Source organism: Vipera ursinii (assembly GCF_947247035.1).
Source record: "Vipera ursinii genome assembly, chromosome: 1".
In the NCBI taxonomy this organism is placed as follows: Eukaryota; Metazoa; Chordata; class Lepidosauria; order Squamata; family Viperidae; genus Vipera; species Vipera ursinii.
The window spans coordinates 207,288,599-207,312,042 of record NC_139512.1 but is presented as its reverse complement, the minus strand read 5'-3'; the positions used below and the strand labels follow the sequence as shown (position 1 = coordinate 207,312,042).

Below are 23,444 nucleotides of genomic sequence, written 5' to 3'. Positions count from 1 at the left end.
CAAATGTGCCTGAAAAGATCTCAGTTGATTTCACCATTTCCACTCTCTCCATCCAGAAAGGACTGGAACCTGATTTTCATAGCTGTATATTTCAGGGAATACCACAGGCCTCGCCACGTTGACCAAACCACTCCGTTATCCAATGGCCCAGAGTAGGTCCCCTTCTTGTAATATAGTCCATTAAGATTTGCTGCATGGCACCTTGTGGAAATGTCAGAGGGGAAAAAAAACATGTTAATGAAAGGTCAGGGAATGGTCCAAGTGCATAGTAATAGTTAAAATGACATAAATCTTAATTGGCGATATTACATTATGACCCATTGGTGTTAGAACTCTCCTTCAACCAGGTGACTTCCAGCTGCATTGGAATAGAATGGGGGATTCTGGGAGTTGTGTTCCAACCCAACAAGGGCACCAGATCAAGAAAGTAGCATACATTTTTTGTTTAATACAGAAAATTACAGTTTAACTAGTTGCTGTTAGATAAAATTGATCATTTTCTATAATAGAACCACGAGAGCTGCTTTTTACCGCCACTTAGCCTGTTGCCTGATACTGTATTTTCATGAATTTATGCTATTTCCATTTGAGGGCCCTTCAATAAATGGTAAGCCTTTAACTTAAATGGAAGATATATAGGAAGAAAAGATGGATGAAGAATTGCAGGATTGGAAAAGTAACCTATACAATGGTGCTTAAAAGTTGTAAACATTTTTGAATTTTCAGTATTTCTGCGTAGATATGACTAAAAATTTGATCTGTTCTCCTCACAATACTGAAAACTAGATAGAGAGAACCCAAATTACCTAAATGAGTCAAAAACATTGTATCGGACATCCTGCCGCATTTAAAAAATAGAATTCTGGGTATTCACTATCAAAGTCTGATCATCACAACATGTGGAGGTATGTGGAAGGGTGTCAAACAAAGGAGCTTTCTGAGGATGTTTGAAAGACAGCTGTTGATACCCAACTGGAAAAGTTTACAAAACTTATTTCCAAAAGGTTGGGACTCTTACCTGTCAATTGCCAGGCAGATTGTGTAGAAATAGAGGCAATTTAACACCACTGTTACCCTTCCCCAGAGTGGTTGACCAACCAAGATCATACCAAGAGAACACTACATAAAGTCTCAAAGATCCCAAGGGTAATGTCTAAGGAAATTAAGGTGCTCCATCACTGAAGGCTTTCATAAAGTTTGAAAGGGGATAGGGTCTCCTGCCTGAGTAGCGGGTTGGACTGGAAGACCTCCAAGGTCCCTTCCAACTCTGTTAGTCTGTGTTCTAACAATTTTCAGAAACATTTAGTTGCTGGCAAAAATACTTACTGTAATGTAGTGGGTCCAACGCAAGGAAGAGACGCCAGCTGGAGTACGTGTTCAGCTCTTTATTGGGGGGGTAGCATACTGGAGAATGAGGGTTACCTGGCCTCCTTAAATACCTAGCCAGGTAGGCGGACAGCCAATGGGGTTGGCCCTAGGTTTCCCACCGAAACTAGGTTTCCCGCCAAAACCGTTCAGGCCAACGCCCCCTGGTGGCTGTTGCTATGCAGGTGCCTGCATACATAACAGTTATTGCTGCCACATGAAGATACATCAGTTACTGAAAGCAAAAACTGACATACTGTACTTTTGCCATGCAGAAATACTTAGCCTTCGGTCATGTTTCTCAACAAATCAGTGAACAAGTATAATGCCTTTAATTGGGTTCTCTTTATCTAGTTTTAGGACATGTGGAGAACCGATCAAAGTTTAGGTCATATTTGGCAAAAGCACTACATAGTTTGGCCCATGAAGAGACACAATGTACTTTTGTTCTGTTCGTTGCAATTCTCCTTGTCCACCTTTTGTCATGTGTAATTGTGTTAATTATGGTAATCTTTTTTTTTCTAAATCTGCTTGCATTTGAGTATATCAGCAGTGGAAAGGAATGGAGGTCCTTGAGGTCCCTTCCTGAAAACATGGAGGTAATGCTGGTGCTTGCAAACTAATTTGTGTTCATCGCTTTTCATAGTCCACCTTCTCTTTAGGGAAAGTGAAGATGCCTCTCTTTTCATCCTGTCCCGAATCTTGAGGGATAAATTAGGCTAACTGAAGGTCTCAAATAACACTGTGAGCTTCCTAGCTGTGCAGAAGTAGGAAACCTGGACTTCCTTGCTTATCTCTGTACCACATTTGTCTTTTTCTAGAACTGGCAATAGGTACATCTGACTGTGACACACAAAATAACAAACAGCCTCCACAGATTCAGACATCCAGGAGGGAGATCTGTCTCAATTGCCCACTCTTCATGTGACTTCATTAGGGTTGTTGCCAATGAACTCACCTGTTAAACCACCAGCCGCATTTGTTCTCTTCTGCACAGTTGCCTGCTAGGAACCTGTCATGGTCCCGGTCAGGAGCAGAGAAAGGCATGCCGTTGAGTGATGCAGACCATTGGCTCTCAAAGTTGCTCCCCCCAGACAAAGCATTCCCAGCAGTCCCGGAATAAAGGCCAAACCATAGCATGTAATCGTTCTGAAGGAAAGCCACAGCACCTCAGGTTACTAAGATTCAAGATTAAGGAGCGAGTCATATGTCAGAGACTGCTACCACCACAGAATATTTACAAAACCTCAGAGCCCAATTACATGGAAGCCAGCTTTTCTTAGGCTTGATTGGCCCCCAGTTCAAGCTTTGCATGGATTAGGCAGAAATTGGAGCATTCCACAATCACCACCCAATGGCACTGATTAAATACTGAGCCCCTATACAAACAGGGTTTAATGGCCCACAGATGAAAAGAGCAAGCAGACATTCCCTGCCTAACCTTCGACCACCTCTCCCAAGCACCACCAATGTCCTTCTGACCTTCTTAGCCTTTGGAAACAGCTTTCTAAATGCCAACCCCTTATTTGACATTTCTGCATTTGAACGGAAGAAGCGATGGCAAGTGGTAATTATGGAGAGAAGAGGAGCCATTTCCGGTGATGAAGCAGAATGCAACACAAAGGTCATAACCTCCCTGCCTTCTTGACTGATTCCCTGGGATTGTGGGATATTAGATCATTAGGCAGTAGCACAACCACTTTAGTCCTAATATTAATTTAGATAAGACTACAGTCTTTCATATTACTGAAATGCCAATCCCAGAGAGATTAGAAAAATGTTCTGGTCCCATAAGAGTTTCCAAATGTATAGTTCATAGTAAACTGTATTTCACCTCTTCCGGTGATCCTAGTGGGTTCTTTAAAATAATAGTTACAATTTTCTAGACTTACATTCTAGATGAAGCTCTTTCATTTAGCAATAAGACATTTTCTTTCTGATTTTCAGCTCAAATGCACTGGAGATCGCTTCAGTTTTTTGTTCAGGAGGACCTAAATATAGGGTTTTGGTTATATATTTCATTTACTGTATTAGCTCATGAGGATACTGATGAGATAGTGTTATATTGTCTGCCAGCCTCTCATAGGACATATCATTAAGACCAATTATTCATTCTCATAGGTCAGGCTACTCACTGTCTCATTCCTGATCTGGAAATCATCATAAATTGCGTATCGTCTCTCTCCATGCCAGTCCATTAGATCAATTTTCAGTGAAATTCCTCCTAAAATATTTTTTAAAAAAAACACCTTTGGTTAATAAGGAGCATCGTGATCCCTTCACTGCAACTATTGCAGGAGTGAGCAATCTTTCACTTGAGCGACCACATTTTTAAAATATTATTTTTGGTGGGTTAGAACTACAGGGCAGGGATGACATTAAGGTGTCATGTAAACTGACAAGACTAATTTTTTTATTGAGCTGATGATGATAAATACTTAAGGTGTGCAAAGCATGATTAAAGGCTTTGTTCTATCTTTTTTCCTCTTGAACTTGATAGAAAACTGTACAAATAGTGATTTGTTGCCAATCTTTAGTGGGAAAAAATCCTGTTGGGATCACTGTCCTGGCCAGCAAGGCAACTGCTGTTGTTCCAATATTTTTGTAATGATGTTACATGCAGAAAGAAAAGCAAATACTACACCAAGAACTGAAAAGCAGCACAAGGACAATCCACTCTCTTCAATTGTTCTGCGTAAACATTTTAATTTTTATTCTGCCTTTCATTCTGGTGAATACTTGGGCACTGAACAAAATTTAGAAAAGAAACCTACTATGAAAGTTAAAAACAGAAATTACAATTTGTGTTAAAATTAATACTGCTATCATTTAGTAATGAAAAAACATTAGCAAAATGGTTGCATTTTAGAGATTTTTATAAATGCAGAAAGACTGAAGACTAGATGCAACTCCTAAAACAATAGCTGGAAAGTCACGCAGGAGAAGGGCCTCCCAGAAGGGCCTGCCTTTGAGAGTGGAGAAAATCCAAAAGGGCTGCTCCTGAGTATCTTCACAAAAGGGCTGATAATCCCTAAGAAGCTTAGGCTCTAAATTACAGGATCAAAAATTAGTTATGACCACCATAACATTGGGCCTAGGAAACTTTGGAAGCAGTATGTACCTTGATTAACCACACAAAAAAAGCAGAGTCCAACTTGATCATAACAGACTGCCAGGACATCCTAGAATTTTAGATTAGGACGAGAGCTTGAGAAAACACCATGGAAGAAGCAATGTCTAGCTGTTTGCATCTTGTTGCTAAGAAAACCACATGCACGTTCAATGATGACCCTAGGAATCAAGCTTGACATGAAAGAAACTTTCAGTCAAACCCAATGGAAATGGCTCCAGATAAACAGTATTATTCAGATGTGGATGGAACTGCAAATCTACATGTTGATAATCCTAGATTATATGAATCGGAAGGAATCTTAACGAGAATCTAGTCCAGACATGTCAAACACAAGGCCCGGGGGCCAGATCCAGCCCGCGAAGTGGTTTCATGTGGCCCGTGAAGCCATCCTGGAAACGGTGAGGGAACGGCCCCCACTGCCTTGGCCCTGGTCCAGAGACCCTCCTTCTGCCAGAGACCCTCAGATCTGTCCCACTCCTGCCCGGCCCCTATAGGCACCCTTGATGCGAACAATGTAGAGCTGGCCATGCCCACCCTGTAGGCCATACGCACTCTAGCCACCCCCACCCAGTAGGCCACGCCCACCCTGGCCATACCCACCTGGCCCCTTGAGGGCAACCGCAATGCTGATGCCTTGGTGGAGCCTTGGTGGAGCAGTGGGCTAATGCCTCCTTAAGTAACACCAGCTGCCTGCAATTAGTGCAGGTTCGCATCCCACCAGGCTCAAGGTTGACTCAGCCTTCCATCCTTCCGAGGTAGGTAAAATGAGGACCCAGATTGTTGGGGGCAATTAAGCTGACTTTGTAATAATGCCGCTTGGGGTGTGTGTGAAAGCCCTAATAAGCAGGCATATACATAGAATGAAGGCTACTGCTAAGCTTGTAAGCCGCTCTGAATCTTCGGAGAAGGGCGGGATATAAATGGATTTAAAATAAAAATAAATAAAATAAAAATGCGGCCCTCAATGAAATTGAGTTTGACACCCCTGATCTAGTCCAACCTGCTGCTTAATGCAGGAAGTGGCCATCTAGGTGCCAAAAGAAAAACGCCCAACAAAGGGCAAGTGGACAACCACAACAGGTCTAAATAAACTCTAGATGCTCAACAGTTTCTGCCATTGGGAAATTCTTTCTAATATTCCACCTGATTTCATTGGAATTTATTAGTCTTGGTCTGTCCTTGGTTTCAACACAGAACAGGTATATCCTACCTTGCATGTAACATTATTTTTAATGTTTGTAGTATACACTGCTCTTATATCCACCCATAATCTATTTTGCACATGCCCTTTTTTAAAAAAACTAAACATTTAACTATTCCTTGTAATGCTTGGTTTCTAGACCCACTGACATCCTGGTAACTTTCACATGTTAATGCAATCTGAGATCCCACTGGCATTTTTAACTGCTGCATCCCACTGTTTTTCTTAGGCAGGGAAGAATACATTGCACCCCTAAGGAGATATTAATAGTCTTCTAACGGAACTAAGTCCTGCTCTGGCAACTTTAATCATAAATAAGATTATCTTGAGTCACAAAGAACAAGCATGGGCAATCTGACCCATGGAAGTCTCCACTGGATGTTGAATAAGGCTCTGAGTTCAGGTAATAAACACCCCACCTCTGACCCCATGTACACCCCATACCAAGTCAAGTCTTGGTAATATACTATACTCCTCTTCCCAACACCTCAACACCTAAATATACCTAGATTCTTACATTGCCTGTCCTTGATGTTTACCAATACTATGCTCCTTGCCATTTTGTGGGGAGGTAAGAAGAAACTTGTCAGACATATTCCTACCACTACACATAGTTTATCCTTAATAGACTCTTCCAGAATTTATCATAAGAGAAATGAAGATCTAAAGGCCTGCATTCACTAAGGGGCTGATAGAAAGCATTACTTTATCTGTGTTTAAATTTATTAGTAGGTATCCTTACCATTGAAAAGAAGATCATAAATCTTATCATTACCAAGCCAATACTCATCATCCTTGCCCTGCAATTGTCCAAATCCTTCTTTGTAATCAAGCCATTCTCTGCAGCAAAGAGGTGTACACATATTAGTCTCAGTAGACAACTTAGTGCTAAGTAATATGAAATTATAACATTTCAATGATCATTACCTTTATATCACATCTTTCATCATAGAATTCAAGACACTGTAAATGAGATTTTTAAGGAATATTACCTATGACTTGCTGTAAAAAATGGCAGTTATCATATGTCTTCAGGCCATTCGCTCTGATTACCAACCAATTGCCTGTAAGCCTCCAATTGGATTGTGCTAATTTTTTGTTTGATTAATTAACCTATTAATTAATTAATATCTCGCTTTTATTATTTTTACAAATAACTCAAGATGGTGAACATAACCAATACACCTTCCTCTGCCTCTTTCGCCACAACAGCAACCCTGTGAGGTGTTGGGCTGAGAGTGAGTGACTGGCCAAAGGTCACCCAGCTGGCTTTCATGGCTAAAGCGGAACTAGAACTCACGGTCCCCCACTTTCTAGCCTGGTGCCTTAACCACTAGGCCAAACTGGCTCTCAAATACAACTCTCAAATACAAGTAGATGACTATATTTCCCCCTTTTTCTACAGCAAGAGATAGTCAGACGTAGAAGCTCGAGAAATATCCATGTTCTCAGTTAATAGGAGGTGGAACAAAGGTCATTCTCCTCTGCTTCATGTTTTCCTTTCTTTTTATATATACTGTGTGAAACTCTGTGTAAAAGAGCTTTGCATCAGCTGAGAATAGCTCTGGACCTGCTTGACTTTGCACTGTTGGCTGTACTCAGTAGCCAAGTCAAATTATTTTTGGTCCAGCTTGATTATACTTGAAACCATAGCAAAATTAGACATCGTTTGTGTTGTTACAGCCCTGTAGAAATTATGCACTGAGCTGCTTTTGCATCACTCTGTCTCTTTTTTTCACGGGAGCTTTTCAGTATAGTGAGTGCAGCTTATCAGCACTCCTCAAAGCAATGCTTCATGCTTGAAGACTGGCAGAAACTAAGATGACTTGAGGATACTTCCACATCACCGCCATTTCTATTTTCCAGTCCCCCAACAAAAAAGTTTGGATCTCGTTTTAATAATCATTCCCTTGATCACTGAATGCTGAGATAACAGAGAGAGAACGCTGTGAGTCAATCGGTGTTCACAGCTGAAAAATAAAGACCACCAAAAATGTTGCCGGTTGTGCTGCCTCCTGAATTACTGCAGATACAGGAACAACAACCTTATTCTTTCTGTGCTTCATATTCAGAGAAATAAAATCCATTTCTAGGGCCTCCCCTTCCACATTTCTACCCTACAATGTTTGTGCCTTGTTTGGGGGGGGGGGAACCTAAGTAGTTTCTCTGAGAAAAACAACCTTTCTGGTTGCATAGCTGCCTTCTCCATTTAAAGCCTTCTTGTATATTGTGAAAGTAAAGAATGCCATTTTTGTAACCAGATACATAGCTAAAAAGCCCTAACCACCGCTGCGTGCTCCTATGGAAGCTCAAAAAGAGGAAGGTGGGAGGGAGGTACAGTACATTGCAACCATTATGGTACATACAGACAGAGACAACATTGAAACTCAAAGCCAGGAGCTAAAACAAGAATTTCTTCGATAGGAAAACAGTCCTCAAATCCTGCAGAACTACTATATTTCAAAAGAAAATATTAAGCTTCAAATAAATCTACAACTGTAAACCAAAATAATTTGGCTTTTGAATCTTGTAATCTTGGAGAAAAACTGAGAACAAGATTTAGTTCTAACTGGGGGATATGTATTATTGCATTTCATTTTGAAATATACTTTTCTAAATGTGTGTCTCTGTGTGTGTGTGTGTGTGTGTGAGAGAGAGAGAGAGAGAGAGAGATATTCATAGCAAATAATGTCTGCAAATTTTATGAACATCTTTGTCTTTTGGGGGGCATTTCTTAATTTGGGATGATGCATAAAGAAACTGTAGACTCTTTTCAGGTGAGCTGTTAACTATAACCAGTACTTTTTTGTAAAAAAAAAAAAAGGTGCCAACTCACTCATGTCATACAACCCGCCTTGCCTACCCTACAAGGTTCCACCCAAAAAAGGTGCCGGAACTCCGTTCTGGGTGTTCTATGACAAAAAAAGCCCTGACTAATAACTCAGAAACTTACCGGTAGAAATTTTCTTTGCCGTTGCACCGCCGCTGAATTACCGTCCACCCTCCTCCATCTGACATATCACAGTACACAAGAAAAGGTTCTCTGTCCTGTCGGGGTTTAATTCTGTAGTACCCGCTTTCTCTTCTTCCTCTATTAAAGAGCATTGCACAATCTAAACAAAACAACAATAACTTCAAGTGATGGAACTACACCCAGCCATCCTGCACAGAACAGGAGAGTGTATCATTTTTTTCTTTGTACTCTTTTATTGCTCCAAATTCATAGGCCATCACGATAAATCTAAATCATGGATGTATTTATTTGATATCCCATTTCTGTTGAAGAGCTGAAGATGATATGTAATGACTCCCTCCTGCCGTATTACTGACTTACTTATACACACCACCCATTTCACTTTCTGAGTGGCTGATTTACAAATAAAAGCCATAATCAGAAACAGAATTGAAAGCAAAGCTTGAAAAGGCAGAGGGAGTGCCCTCCTGCCACCACCCATCCTAGGTTTGCCTACTGCAGTGTATGCCTCCCAGCATACACAAAGGACAGCACAGCAGGAGGCTGATGGTGCAGATCAGCAGAGGGGTTGGACAGCTCCGGGTGACAACTGCTCACGCAGGATAAGCCTAATGAGTTAAGCTGTTGACAGCCCCAGGCATGGTCAGCCTGGTGGGGAGCCAGGATCTACACCCATTGTCACCTGCACTGGCAGGAAGCCCAGGTTTGAACTGATTGGATGCCATCCACCTGGGCAGGTACAAATAGACGCCAGGTTCCCCTGTTTCCCCAGTTCGTTCTGTTCTGAATAAACTCATCGTTACCCCAGCTCTGTGTCCACCTCTCTGTGAAGCACGCGACTTTACACCTACCACTCGTAGATCCCCGTGCCAGCTGATAGGACCTAGGTCTCTAGGCTTTTCTAAGGGCAAGAAGAATGGGGGGGGCTGCCTTACCTCAGGGTACAGGATGTTCCATAGGACGGTGCAACAGCAGAGAAAGCTCTCTTCCTAGACCCCACCAGTTGAAATTCTTAACTCATGGGGTCCATAACAACAACCCTCTGAGGTAGGCTGGACAGAGTGACTAGCCTTAAATCGCCCACTGAGCTTCCACGGCTGAGGGTGGATTTGAAATTTGAGTCTCCCTGACTTGACCACTACATCCTCCTGGCTGAGCGACTCACCGCTTATGTGATTATGGAGACTCTCTCTATCTCGTCCCTAGTTTTCAGGGCATCTGAAACAAAACCACTAATTTTCAGTGATGTGACTTTTCCTTCATGGGGCCCAAAGAAAGGGTGGCACGGGTGAGCAAAGCTTGAGATGGAAGGAACCCAGTCAGTTCCTTTGAACCTTCCAGCCTGCGCTCAGATCACCAGTTGATCTCCCAAACAAATAAAAATGAAACACACCCCAAAAGGGTGTGTTTTCAAAAGGCAAAATGGACTTTTTTGGGTTTTTTTCCTTGAAACTGTTTGCTTCACATCCAAGAAGCAAAGGTTTTCAAGGAAAAAAGCCAAGAAGGTCCAGTTGTCTTTTGAAAAACACCTGCGGGACAACCATCATGTCCTGGATGATTGAGCATCTCCATAGACACTGAAAATTGAAAGAGTTTAAAAGTTGTACCTCATGGTCTTGGAAAGATTGACTATAGCTTATTAAAAGCTACAAAAGAATAATTAGGTTCTGTGGAAGATGAATGTGAATGTTTTGTATGTCCCATTTGCTCAAATACCAGTCCTAATTCTGGTGTAAAAAGGTAAAGGTAAAGGTTCCCCCGCACATGCGTGCTAGTCGTTTCCGACTCTAGCGGCCGGTGCTCATCTCCGTTTCAAAGCCGAAGAGCCAGTGCTTGTCCAAGGACGTCTCCGTGGTCATGTGGCTGGCATGACTAGACGCCAAAGGCACACGGAACGCTGTTACCTTCCCACCGTAGTGGTCCCTATTTTTCTACTTGCATTTTTTTACGTGCTTTCGAACTACTAGGTTGGCAGAAGCTGGGACGAGTAACAGGTGCTCACTCTGTTAAGCGGCACTCGGGATTCGACCTGTCAAACTGCCGACCTTCAGATCGACAAGCTCAGCGTCCTAACCCACTGAGCCACCGCGTCCCTAATTCTGGTGTATATACAAATAAATCATAATTATTTAAATGTATTAATAATGTTTATCTCAGAAATACAGAACTCTTTCAGCCCCATTTTGGGAAAGATTTCAAAAGCCCTACTTTCACTATGCTAGAGCCAAGCTTAAAGTGGATAGAGCCTCTCTCTGAAAAATGATCCTTCTAAAACAAATAACAGCTGCATATTCTTTCTCCCAAATTCTCAAGTTATCAAGACATAATTTGAAGAAGCTGCCTTTCTACATGCTTGCTCAGTAGCAACTTTCACTAGATTCAGAGTAACCACCAGTATAAACATCTCTCATGCTATTACATTTCCAGGTAAGCAAAGTTTTACAAAATAAAAACAAGTGAAAGCAAAGAATTACAGCTAAATATAGTTTACATTTACAGCACTCACCACATTTTTCTATCTTATAAACCATTCTTGCTTGTGCCATATTCACAATCAGTTTCATGCACTGCCTATTAAACTTTCCATCTCTCTCTCTCTCTCTCTCTCTCTTGAAAATTTCATCCATTTGACCTAACAACATTTTTCTGAGTTTTCATCTCAGTCTATTCAATCTATTTAATGTGATTGTTTCATTGAATAAAACTTTACCTGTTTAAAAATAAAAATAAATTATTGAAACCAACTAAGGTTAGTATCTAGCCATCCCCAATTAATTGCTCTCAAGGCATTTTGGATTACAAATCCCCACTTAACCAGGGGATGTGGCTTTTAGGATGTTTGGAACTGAATAACACAACAGTACAATTACAAAGTTGGAAGGAACATTGGAGGTCTTTTAGTCCAGCCCCCTGCTCAAGAAGGAAACCCTATAATATTTCAGACAAATGGTTGTCCAATTTCTTCTTAAAACCCCCATGTTGGAGCACCTACATCTGAAGGCATGTTGTTCCACTGATTAATTGTTCTGTCATAATATGACTGAAAACCAAGAGTCTACAGAATGCTATCATAATAAGGTAATTCTCAAGAAAGACAGATTTATCCCCTAGATAGTGTACCTTGATCATAGACTAAGAGACTTCCACTAGTTGTGGGCAAAAACATATCCCGAGGTACTGTCTTCCTGGCAGAGAAAACTTTGCTTTTTCTTCTGTGATAGTTGTTCCCCAGCAGGTCTTTCAACTGAAATTCATATAACTGGAATAAATCTTGAAGCATTTTCAACTTCTTCTGTAGTTTGCTGTTTTCTAAGAGGCATTCCTCCTTTTTCTGAAAGTAAGGGGGAAAATATCTGTCTGAAAAACACATATATCTTTAACTTTGTATTTAGAGTAATATCAGCAGCAAAATAAGGTTCCTAACATGATCCTCAGGCTTTATGGTTGTTTATTTGTTCAATTTATGGTAGTTATGATTATTCAGCAATGGAATAACAGTAGGATTAGGCCATAGTCTCTCTCACTCTTTCTGTTTGTGTGTGTGTGCGCGCGCTGTCCCATACCATGTACGACTTTTTCATATTGAAGATTGAAGGCAGCATCCTTGAAAAAGGGAGCATGCTGAAGTCTTATACATTGCAACAGAGATTGCTCATTATTCAATAAGTGAACGACAGGCATATTCATTACATTTTTAAACTTCAAATGTAAATGTTTAGGCTATTATAATCCTCAGCAATGGCTTGAGTATTGACCAAGCCAACAAGCTAACTCTCTTTGTATTGAGAACATTTCCAAATATTCAGCAATTTTACAGCCACTCAGGATTCTTTTCTTGGTGTTAGTAGAAAACTCATCACAAGTATCCAGCTTCTACATACCGAGAGTCGTGGCGCAGGTGAACAAAATGGTCCAAGGAACAGGAACAGCAGCAGAAGCAGCTGAATCACTGAGATATTCATTTGACAGAGCTGGGAGGTGAAAGGGGAGGACATGGATATCTTGCATTACATGCTGACAATCACTTATTTTCTAACCCTTTCCTGTTACTTTCCCCTTTTGACACTGAGATGGCTATCCCCGTGCCGTCTCTTCCCCTAATTAAAACATGTGTTTTGGACATAGCTCTATTTTTTTTATTTACTAGCTTTATTTTTTATTTTTACATTTTTTTAAATTTTCTATTTATTTGCAGTATTGGAGAAGAGGAAAACATTATTACTTTTGGGGTTTGCTGCTGTGCTTTGCTATATCATTTTGCATTTCCTACACACGTCCCACTGGGTGGCAGTAGAGATGCAGAAAGTTTTTTTTAATCTGTGCTTGCTTTGACACCAGCATTCTCCAGTATACCTATAATTGAAATTTCTTGGGTAGTTTGTTAAGACAGAAACCAAACTTGCTGTCATAAATTATCCCCTGCAAATTTGGATGCCGGATTCTGCTTGGAGATTCTCTTCCAGGACAGAGACTAATTTATAGTTCATTTGGTGTGTAAGACAGCCTCAGGTTCTCGGCTTCTTGCTGTTTATTCATCTGCTCAAATCACCTTCAGCCACAGCAATCCTTAGATTTATAGGCAGGCAGCATTGCTGTCTGATTCTATTCCAGAATAGATGAAATATAAAGCATCACAGCCAAAGAACACAGGGAGACAAGCAACTTCCTTTTTTATTTATTTGCTACAGCAGCAGCGGGACTTTCGCTAGGATATGTTGTCATACTGGTTGCTTAGCTGATCTCCAAATATTTGTGCTCACACATGGCACTCAGTGTAAACCTTAATATGATTTAGGGAAGATTTATGAACCTAAGCCTTTGAGATGCTGACACCTGATACGTATAATTTCTGGGCTGGCTGTACTCATCTCGGTGCCAGCTTGTCAGGCAAATGGCTCAACTTCCTATCAGAAATCAGTAACCTGTATTTGCGCAAAATGGTTGAACTAGTTATGCTTCAAATATCACTCAATATGCCCAATGCAACCTGAAAACCAAGACAAGTCATAATTTATTACTTTCCCTACAAACTTTGTTTTGGCTCGGGCTTCCTGTTTGCTTTATTTAGCTTTCTAGGGGCAACAACCACCATCCCATTAAGATGAAAAACCATCACTGTATGAAAAAGGGGGATGCTAATTACCTTGTTCGTTTTCAAAATAAATCTGATAACCCAACACCCAGAAGAGAACAGAAGAATTTTATAGGCATTCTTGCATCCTCTTCTTTTCATTTTTAACTACAGTATACAGACAGTCCTCGACTTACAACAATTCATTCAGTGACCAAAGTTACAACGGCACTGAAAAAAAAGTGACTTATGACCATTCTTCACATTTACAACTTTTGTAGCATCCCCATGATCACGTAATCAAAATTCAGATGCTTGGCAAGTGGTTCATATTTATGACCGTTGCGGTGTCCCAAAATCATGTGATCACTTTTTACAACCTTTTGACAAGCAAAATCAATGGAGAAGCCAGATTCGCTTAACAACCAGGTTACCAACTTATCGACCGCAGTGACTCACTTCACAACTGTGTCAAGAAAGGTTGTAAAATGGGGAATGTTCTTTCTCTGATCTTTTTTTCTCCTTCTCTTCTTCATTTCCAGAAGTTTTTCACGTAACCTAATTTCACATATCTGTATGTTGTTCAGGGCCCAGGCGTTACTGGGCAATGTCCTCTGCATTTTTAAAGGTATAGTGGGCCACAAAAAATAACTTGAAGAACTGAATAGACTTAAGAGTTTGAGACTTCTGATCTAAATCCTAAGCCTTAAGTGTACAATCTTTCCCCATGGTGGTTGAAGTGGACAGAGCTGTGCTGGAAAGCTAGTGATAAAAAAAAAGGGCTGGGACTGTATTATGTGTAGGGATAGGGAATTACTTCTCCCCTATTCTGGGTTTTATTTTTTTTAAAAAATGTGTTAAACTTATTAAAAATGACGGAGAGTTAATTGGGTCCTGCTGGCAATGACTGGCAATGGAACTATTAGAGGTCATGAAAATAGGATATAGGGAGACTTGTGAGGTTCTGCCATAGATTTAGATTTTCCCATAAATTTACCTCACAAATCAAAATGCAATAACTGATGTCCACGTATTATAGAAACCAAAAACTCCACAAACCACATAATGGTTTAGCACAATGCGCGAATAGCAATAGCACTTAGACTTATATACTGCTTCACAGTACTTTATGGTCCTCTCTAAGCGGTTTACAGAGTCAACTCTGGATCCTTGTTTTACTGACCTTGGAAGGATGGAAGGCTGAGTCAACCTTGAGCCTCGTCAGGATTGAACCGCTGGCAATATGGCATTCTAATCGCTGCACCAGCGTGGCTCTGTAGCCAAGGAGGAATTCTGTAGGTTCCACTGCACCTCCCTCATTATGCTCACTGCTTCCCTATTTCAAATATACTCATTATAACGGCACTCACATGATTGAATCCTTTCATGTGAGAGCTTATAGCACAAGCCTATGTCTGTAATTCCCAGTGATAAGTGGTTAGATAATTGCAGCCTTCTTGTCTATGGGGCAAATCTAGATTTCTGCCAATGCTTTATACATTTTGTCTGAGATCATAGACTACCTCTGATATTATGCAAACCCACATTTGTAGCTGTGTAAGAGCATATAACTGCAGCCATTTATGGTTTCCTTTGGTAAAGTTCTTGTATGACATATTTGAAAATACACACCTGGTCTCCGTAGAAAAAGGCAGAGACTGTATCTGAACAGTATGACCAGAGTAGACCTATGTACTCTGTGACGAGATAAAAAACACTGTGATTATAACACACTCGGAACATTTTGTTCTTTCCCAAGATAGCCATTTTGAAATTCTGAAAGCCCTTCAAATTGTGCCTGCCAAAGTTACTCCCTTTTCCAGGAATAGACAAAATTCAGAGTAAATCACTTCTCAGATAATTACAATAATGACCTATTAATATTATTTTACTCGTGAAACTCTGAATAGCATTTAAACCATTCTTCTGGCAACAGTGTAAATTATATAAATGTGCTCCTTTTTTTAAAAAAAAATGAAACTTTAACAAGTCATATTACCATCAGCCTATTTCATAAACAACACAGTTCTCAGAAGAGCTTCACTGCTCTCAGTGGTTTTGAGTGCCAAGTGAACCTACTGGCCAAGTTCACATATCACAATGTTTAACATATGTATAGTTTTAGCTTAGAATATTATGTGTGCAATCAGTAGGGACTTTACATGCTAACCTTTCCTCTCCTCCCCCCTCTATTTTCTACAGGAAAACAGGCCTAGAATGATATCAATATATTAAAGGCAACTTAACTTGATGTTGAATTTGATAACAGCTGCGAGATTATTGGTAGGGCAATATTGGAAGAAGGACTGTCTGCCTACTATAGAGGAGTGGACGCTTAAAGTGTCAAATTTAGCAGAAATGGCTAAGATTTCTGCTTACTTGAAGGATTATTCACAAGAAAGATACATTTCGGTTTGGAGAAGATGGATAGATTATATTCAGAAAAAATATGGGACTAAAAAGTTCCATTTAGCTTATGAGTAAATTTTAGATTGTTATAATTTAAATTATATATATATATATATATATATATATATATATATATATATATATATATATATATATATATATATATATATATATAATATTTTTAGAGAGTTTGTAATTATGTTATAGGCGGGTTAAAGTGTATTATGTATTTGGTTATTTATATAGTTGATTAATGTTAGTTAGATTATGATTACTATATATTTGTAACCCTGTAACCACCTTTGGGAAGTGGGGGAGGGGGGTTTGAAGGGGGGGCTGGGGATGGGATAATATTGTAACTTTTATAAAACTTTTCAATAAAAAAATATATTAAAGGCAACACATAGCATGAATTCATAAAATAAAAATGAGAAGAAGTAATTAACAGCTTTCAAATAATGCAATGAAGAAAACTAAGCAAATTAACTTCAAATATAAAAACCTAGCTTCTGAGCTTGGCTGCTTCCTTCTTAACCTTTCATTTCTCAGCTAGGTAATATCATCAGTACAAGTGACTGTGGGCTTTGCTCCTATTTATATACAGTAGCTTGCCAAGTCAGTATTGGTGAGATTAGGGTTTTCTCCTTGGTAGCTCCTCGATTAGGGTACTGTTTTGTCCTTGATTGTTTGGATGCTGCTTATCTGGATGATGGCTGTTAAAGAGAATGTGTTCATGTCTTTTTGTTTCCTTCTTAACTTTTTTGTTGTCTCTTTTGACGAGTGTCTAAATATGATTGGTTTCCGTGTGTCTATTGAGGGCTGAAAGGTAGATTTCAAGTGTCCTGTCTGGACCATATGTGTTCAAACACAACTTACATCAGTAGTGTCTGCAGGGTGTGGAACAGGGCAGCGATATCAAAAGTAGCAAGATGTCGGCTAGGGAGTCACAATTCAAGCCTACTCCTTTGTACATATTTTTGATGTTGCTGCACATACAAAAGCGGCAGGGCTTGGATCAGGATGTCGCATTCACCAATTTGTTAGTTTTGACACCCTCGCTTGGTTCCTTCCCCACTGCATAAGACTGTAGTGTATGCTGGGCTGGCTTACACGTGTAGCAGCCGCATCAGGAGGCGCGGAGCTGGACAGCTCCGTGCAGGAGCTGCGTTCGGCGGGAAAGCCAGATTTAAAGGGATTGGTTGCCTGACCGGCGGGAAACCAGGGTTCAAACCTATTGGTCAGGCATTCACTTGGGCAGGTATAAAGCATGCCCAGGTATCCGTTGTCTGGCTGTTCAGGCCACGCTACCAGCAATAAAGATCATGCACACACCAACGCCTGCGTCTCTTCAATCCGTGAACCCGACTTAACAAGACTATTCCCACTAGAAAGAAGCTGAGCATTGGGCTTTAATGGTGCTCTTCGTTAAAGTTAGGCAATGCTTCAGTTTCCCAAAAAAGTCCCTTTTCTCAAAATCAGCAGCAGGTGCTGTGTGATATTAGGAAATGGGGTGCTGTTTTAAAGTTGCGACAGATACATGCTCCTAAACGGAACATAATTTTGGAAACAAATCCAAGGCACTGAACATACCCAATATGTGTTTTCTAACCGTGTCAGTAAAATCCTAAAGGCCAACCACCCTCCACTGAGTTGTACTGCCTATAAAAGGATTAGGAAAAATGTGGTTGCCAGATATTGATGAACTCTAACACCTATCATCCCCAACCATTAGCAATGCTGATCTAACAGACTTAAGTTCTCATTCTGTGGAGAAGATACAGTGGTTTCTGATTTCTTAGTTCTTCAACTCTGTTTTGTTCATTTTACTTTTATTCCAGCAAGTAATCTCATACCTTACAGATGTGTTAAAGCTCGGCTCCCATAGAAGTCAGAGCAAGCATACAAAATAAGGTGAAAATTCTTATTCTAAGCTCCAGACCAGATCATTACATGGAAATACACATGAACTTTTCTTGACAGAAATACATAAGTGATTTGCCACTGTCTTCTTCCAAAATGTTTTTTTTTTTTAATTTTCCAAAGCTGACCTACAGTCCTAGAATTTCTTAGTGTTCTCCCATTCGGTACCAACCAGGCCTAAACCCACTTTTAGCCACTGTGTAAAATAAATGGGAGCCATTGTGTTAGTAACAGATTCCACTAAATCAAATGCAGCAACAAAAAAGGACGACAGAAACAGGAAGAAAGAAAACAAAACACAAGAGGAAAGCGATTAGGGAAATTCTATATTCTACCTCAGGGGTCTCCAGCCCCCAGTCCGTGGACAGGCACCAGTCTGCAGCATGCCAGAAACTGGGCCATGCAAATAAGCAAAGTCCCATTCACTGGATGCAGGCAACACACCAAACCACCCACCCCCCTTTGGTCCGTGGAAAAACCTCTCTCCACGGAACTGGTCCTTAGCACCCAAAAGGTTGGGGGCATCTGCTCTATCTTTTAAAATATGGTCTAGTTAGCCATTAATGCTGTAGAATAGAATGCAGCTGATTTGAGTGTTTTAAGTATTATGTGAAAATTAATTCCTTATTTCTTCCATCCTTGGAAGAACAACTTGGCCAGTGGTATTCCTGTGTCTTAGCAGCTGCATGGGAAGGAGAACTTCAGCAGCTCTCAGCTTAGACAGAAAGTGGATGCAACTGACTCAGTAAACATACCACACCCCACCCCAATTGAGTAACTTGGCTTGTTATTGAGGACAGAAATATTTAGAAAGATAGAAGCGTTATAGCATGGACATAGCATCTGTTTCAAATCAGTGAATAGTAAAAATAGAGACTGGACATTCCTGCAAATTTTCAAAATAAACCTGTAAAGCAACTCAACGGTGTTAATCTCCCAGATTGTAAATATGGAATTACCTAAAGAAATATTTACTTTAGGCAATCCTTATACTGTACACTTATCAGAGGAAACCCTCCTCAATGTAGTAAACATATATAGGCTCATGCTATGAATTTATAATTATAATTTAGAGAGCTTGTGGTATGAATTTTTGTGGCTTTCCTCTTCACACTTTCCAGCTTTTCCTAAATGTTGGCTCTACATTCAAAGCCAACACATGCAGGGGAGAGCAGGATTTCACAGCCTGGACACAGACAAATATCTGTACTTTCAGGATAACATGGATAACATGCGGACAGGCTGTTCGTAAGCCATTGGTACGGTATGTTTAGCCAGTCTCAAGTGCTTCAGAAATATCTTCTAGTGAACAGAACAGTAAAACAATTTAATTCTGTCCTAACCAATGCAAATTCCAGTCAAATGTATATCTTGAGGTAATAACATAAGGACTTTAATGAAACCAGAGTTAAGACCAAGTCCCTTAATACAAAATGCAGTCACATTTCTCCTGGCCTTTCCTTAAGCAAGCCACTCGGGGTTTCTTACAACAGGGGTGTCAAACTCGCAACGTCACGTGACGTCTGGCGACGTATCGTGACTTTTTTGCCATTTGCCAGCAATGGAGTGGGCACGGTTTCGTTATTATGCATCCGGCCCATGGGGGCGGCAGTTTGTCACCCGTGCTCTACAATAAGCATCTGCTACATCTGTTCTTTCTTTAGTTTTACACACAGGTAGATGTCCTAAAGGATGTATAGCCTTTCTGCAGTCCAAGTAAAAATAGGAGCGGTACCCAGTGACCAAGGGGCCCCTAACAGCAGATAGGAAGATCTCCTGACATCAAATACATCACTACCATGTTAGATGACATCAACTAGCATGTTAGATCACCCAAAACTTTGTTAGGAGAGGAAGGAAAATAACACTTTTGAGTTGGAAAAGCCAAAGATTACTTTGTTACATCAGTTGTTGGCTGGGGGTGAGAGAAAAGCTGCAGCATGAGTATGCGGCATTTTAAAATGCTTATCGGGTTCATGATGCAATTAATGAGATGTGAGGAACACTCAGTGGCATTTCTCTGTTCTATTAATTACCACAAACCTATCAGCCTGACCTCAATACCTGGGAAAAGTCTGGAAAAGATAATCAAACAATGAATCAGCGAACATCTAGAGGCAAACAAAGTCATTTCTAAAAGCCAACATGGGTTTGTCAGAAGCAGATCATGCCGACAAATCTTATTGCATTCTTTGACCAAGTGACAAAACTAGTGGACCAGAGGAATGCTGTAGATATAATTTACTTGGACTTCAGTAAGGCATTTGATAAAGTAGATCACAACCTACTACTTGATAAGATAGAAAAATGTGGGTTAGCCAGCATCACCACCAGATGGATTCGTAGCTGGCTGACCAGCCGTACTCAGCGTGTGGTCCTCAAGGGAACTGCATCTACATGGAAGGAAGTGTGTAGTGGGGTGCCCCAGGGCTCTGTTCTGGGCCCAGTGCTCTTCAACATCTTCATCAACGATTTGGACGAGGGGATAGATGTGGAACTCATCAAATTTGCAGACGACACCAAGCTGGCAGGAATAGCCAACACTCCAGAAGATAGGCTTAAGATACAGGAAGATCTGGACAGACTTGAACACTGGGCTCTATCTAACAAAATGAAATTCAATGGTGAAAAAGTAAGGTTTTACGTTTAGGCAAGAAAAACCAAATGTACAGGTAGAGTATAGGTGGTACCTTGCTCAATAGTAGTAACTGTGAGAGGGATCTCAGAGTCCTAGTGGACAATCACTTCAATATGAGCCAGCAGTGTGCTGCAGCTGCCAAAAAACCCAACACAGTGCTAGGCTGCATTAACAGAGGGATAGAATCAAGATCACGTGAAGTATTAATACCACTTTACAATGCCTTGGTAAGGCCACACTTGGAATACTACATCCAGTTTTGGTAACCACGATGTAAAAAAGATGTTGAGACTCTAGAAAGAGTACAGAGAAGAGCAACAAAGATGATTAGGGGACTGGAAGCTAAAACATATAAAGAACAGTTGCTGGAATTGAATATGTCTAGTTTAAGGAAGAGAAGAACTAGGGGTGACATGACAGCAGTGTTCCAATATCTCAGGGGCTGCCCCAAAGAAGAGGGAGTCAAGCTATTCTCCAAAGCACCTGAAAGCAGGACAAGAAGCAATGGATGGAAACTAACCAAGGAGAGAAGCAACCTAGAACTAAGAAGAACTTTCCTGACAGAACAATTAACCAGTGGAACAACCTGCCTCCAGAAGTGGTGAATGCTCCAACACTGGAAATTTTTAAGAAGAGACTGGACAGCCATTTGTCTGAAATGGTATAGGGTTTCCTGCCTGAGCAGGGGGTTGCACTAGATGACCTCCAAGGTCCCTTCCAACTTTATTGTTGTTGTTGTTGTTATTATTATTATTACTAATGTGGGTGAAAACAGACACAACTTTTTATGCATGATAACACCATATCATATTAAATTGGCACATGGTGCACAATGTGTAGTTCAAGGAGAATAAGAGAAATCTTGAATATAAATTTCAAATAATTAGGATTTGCAATATTACTTGCTCTATCCCTTTCCTATTCTCTCTTCCAGAGCAATTGGAAGTTAATTATGGGCAACTGAAAACAAGAGACCTCATGTAGAGTTTTCAATGCTGGAATTTGCAAAGTGCAATTTTTATTAGGCTTCTTTCTAAGAATCATATCCCATATGGCTGGTGCCTCCACTGAGCCCTGACAGCCCCGAAGAAGCGCTGATCCTGGCGCTTTTGCTGAGCCCTGACAGCCCTGCAGCTCCAATCGTCTCTCTCTCAGGCTTGTGCGGTGCTGCCACCGGTTCAGCTCATTCCCCTTCCCCGCTACCACTTTTCTAGGATGGTCGCGTACCACCTGACAGGTGCAAATGTACCACAGGTGGTACCTGTACCACTGGTTGAAAAGCCCTGATCTAATGGGGAGAACAATAGTAACCTCACATTTATGTATCTTTTTAGTCCTAACAACACTCAAATACATTAAAAAAAATCTAAGAACTAACATTGTTTACTGATAGTTTTCTTCAGCTTCTTGGAAATACAAGGATTTCCTGGTTTGGGCAACAAATTGAAATATAATTTCTTGCAAATACACCCTATCGTATTATGGAATAAAAAGGAACAGTAACATTCCTTGTGTGGCTATCTTTGTACAGCATTGGCTAACTAACAGCCAGTGCTGTACAAAGACAGCCACACAAGGAATGTTACTGTTCCTTTTTCTTCCATAATATTGTAGGTACAAACCATGTTGATTTATCCAGAACAATACTGACTTGAGGAACTTCAGTTATCTTAGGTAAGTTTTGCAAAGCTAACCCTGAAGAAGTTATGGCTGGAAAAAAATGGAGAGTAAAAAAGACAGTAAGCACAGAAATCCCAGAAGTGAGAAGAATAAAGTCACCACCCACTATAAACTGCACTTCCCCCCTTGCTTTTACATAGGAGAGTATAGAAAAGTCGAAAGTCCTATATCTCAGCCCATTGAAGAATATACAGCAGAGCCTAAGAATTACTACAGTCGAGGGAAAATGCTACTTAGTGTGATAGGAAGAATACATTTATTTTTAAAAGGTGATTAAACATCAGATTTTATTTATTTATATCTGCCTTTATTGTTTTTTTTACAAATAATTCAAGGCAGTGAACCTAACCAACACATATCCCTCCTTTTATCTTCTCCATAACAACAACTCTATGAGGTGGATTGGGCTGAAAGCCAGGGATTGGCTGAAGGCCACTCAGTTGGCTTTCATGGCTAAGGTGGGGCTAGAACTCACCGTCTCCCACTTTCTAGCTTGCTGTCTTAGCCATTAAGCCAAAGTAGCTCATCCCTTCAAATTGTATAAACTAATTAAGAAATACTCACAGGCTGTAAAAACTAGTATTATCAATTTATCCGAGAGCTTTTTTAAAAATTATTAAATATAAAACAAATTGAAAACGAACATATGAAAATATGGTAGAAGGATGTAAACGAAAAAAGCTTACCCTATTTGTCACGCTTCGATGCATTCAAGTGCTTGAGCAACTGAACATGCAGGAGTTTTGCTTCTTCTGTAGAGATAGTGTGCATGCTTCCCTATCTTCTTCCCTCCCTACCCTGTCAACAAATATAAATTTATACGTAGGAAAATAAAAAGTATGTCAAAGGATTTATTAGAAATACTTTCAGCACCCTCTACTGACAATAAAGGGCACAAACTCTTTCTGAAAATTTTGGAAAAGATTCTTTAATGACTTAAATGCTTCAATATGCAGAAAGGAGAGAATCTGAACTTTTGTCCTTTCACTGGAAAAAGAGAAGAGATAGGAAGAGAGAAAAAGACAGAGAAAATGAAAAATAAAGGCCAAAATT

General features: G+C 40.3%; 1 protein-coding gene across 1 annotated transcript; it reads right to left on the bottom strand.

Annotated features, from left to right (window-relative positions):
- Nucleotides 1-9: 9 nt before the first annotated feature.
- LOC310637891 (fibrinogen-like protein 1) lies at nucleotides 10-23,171 on the bottom strand. The gene is made up of 8 exons (XM_083358500.1): nucleotides 23,078-23,171; nucleotides 12,555-12,644; nucleotides 11,794-12,004; nucleotides 8,653-8,812; nucleotides 6,442-6,539; nucleotides 3,501-3,589; nucleotides 2,324-2,514; nucleotides 10-201 (listed from the first exon to the last, which is right to left on the bottom strand). Exons 1-8 carry the CDS (start codon nucleotides 23,099-23,101, stop codon nucleotides 21-23), a joined length of 1,044 nt encoding a protein of 347 aa, XP_083214626.1. The 5' UTR covers nucleotides 23,102-23,171; the 3' UTR covers nucleotides 10-20.
- Nucleotides 23,172-23,444: the final 273 nt, after the last annotated feature.

What these genes read in the sequence shown, in the direction of transcription:
- LOC310637891 (XM_083358500.1), bottom strand. Translation starts at nt 23,101, where the DNA reads ATGCATCGAAGCGTGACAAATAGG. An exon ending in CACCTGCGCCACGACTCTCG is followed by an intron (nt 12,005 to 12,554) that starts GTATGTAGAAGC and finishes CCTTACTTTCAG; the next exon opens with AAAAAGGAGGAATGCCTCTT. An exon ending in TTATGATCTTCTTTTCAATG is followed by an intron (nt 3,590 to 6,441) that starts GTAAGGATACCT and finishes AAAATATTTTAG; the next exon opens with GAGGAATTTCACTGAAAATT.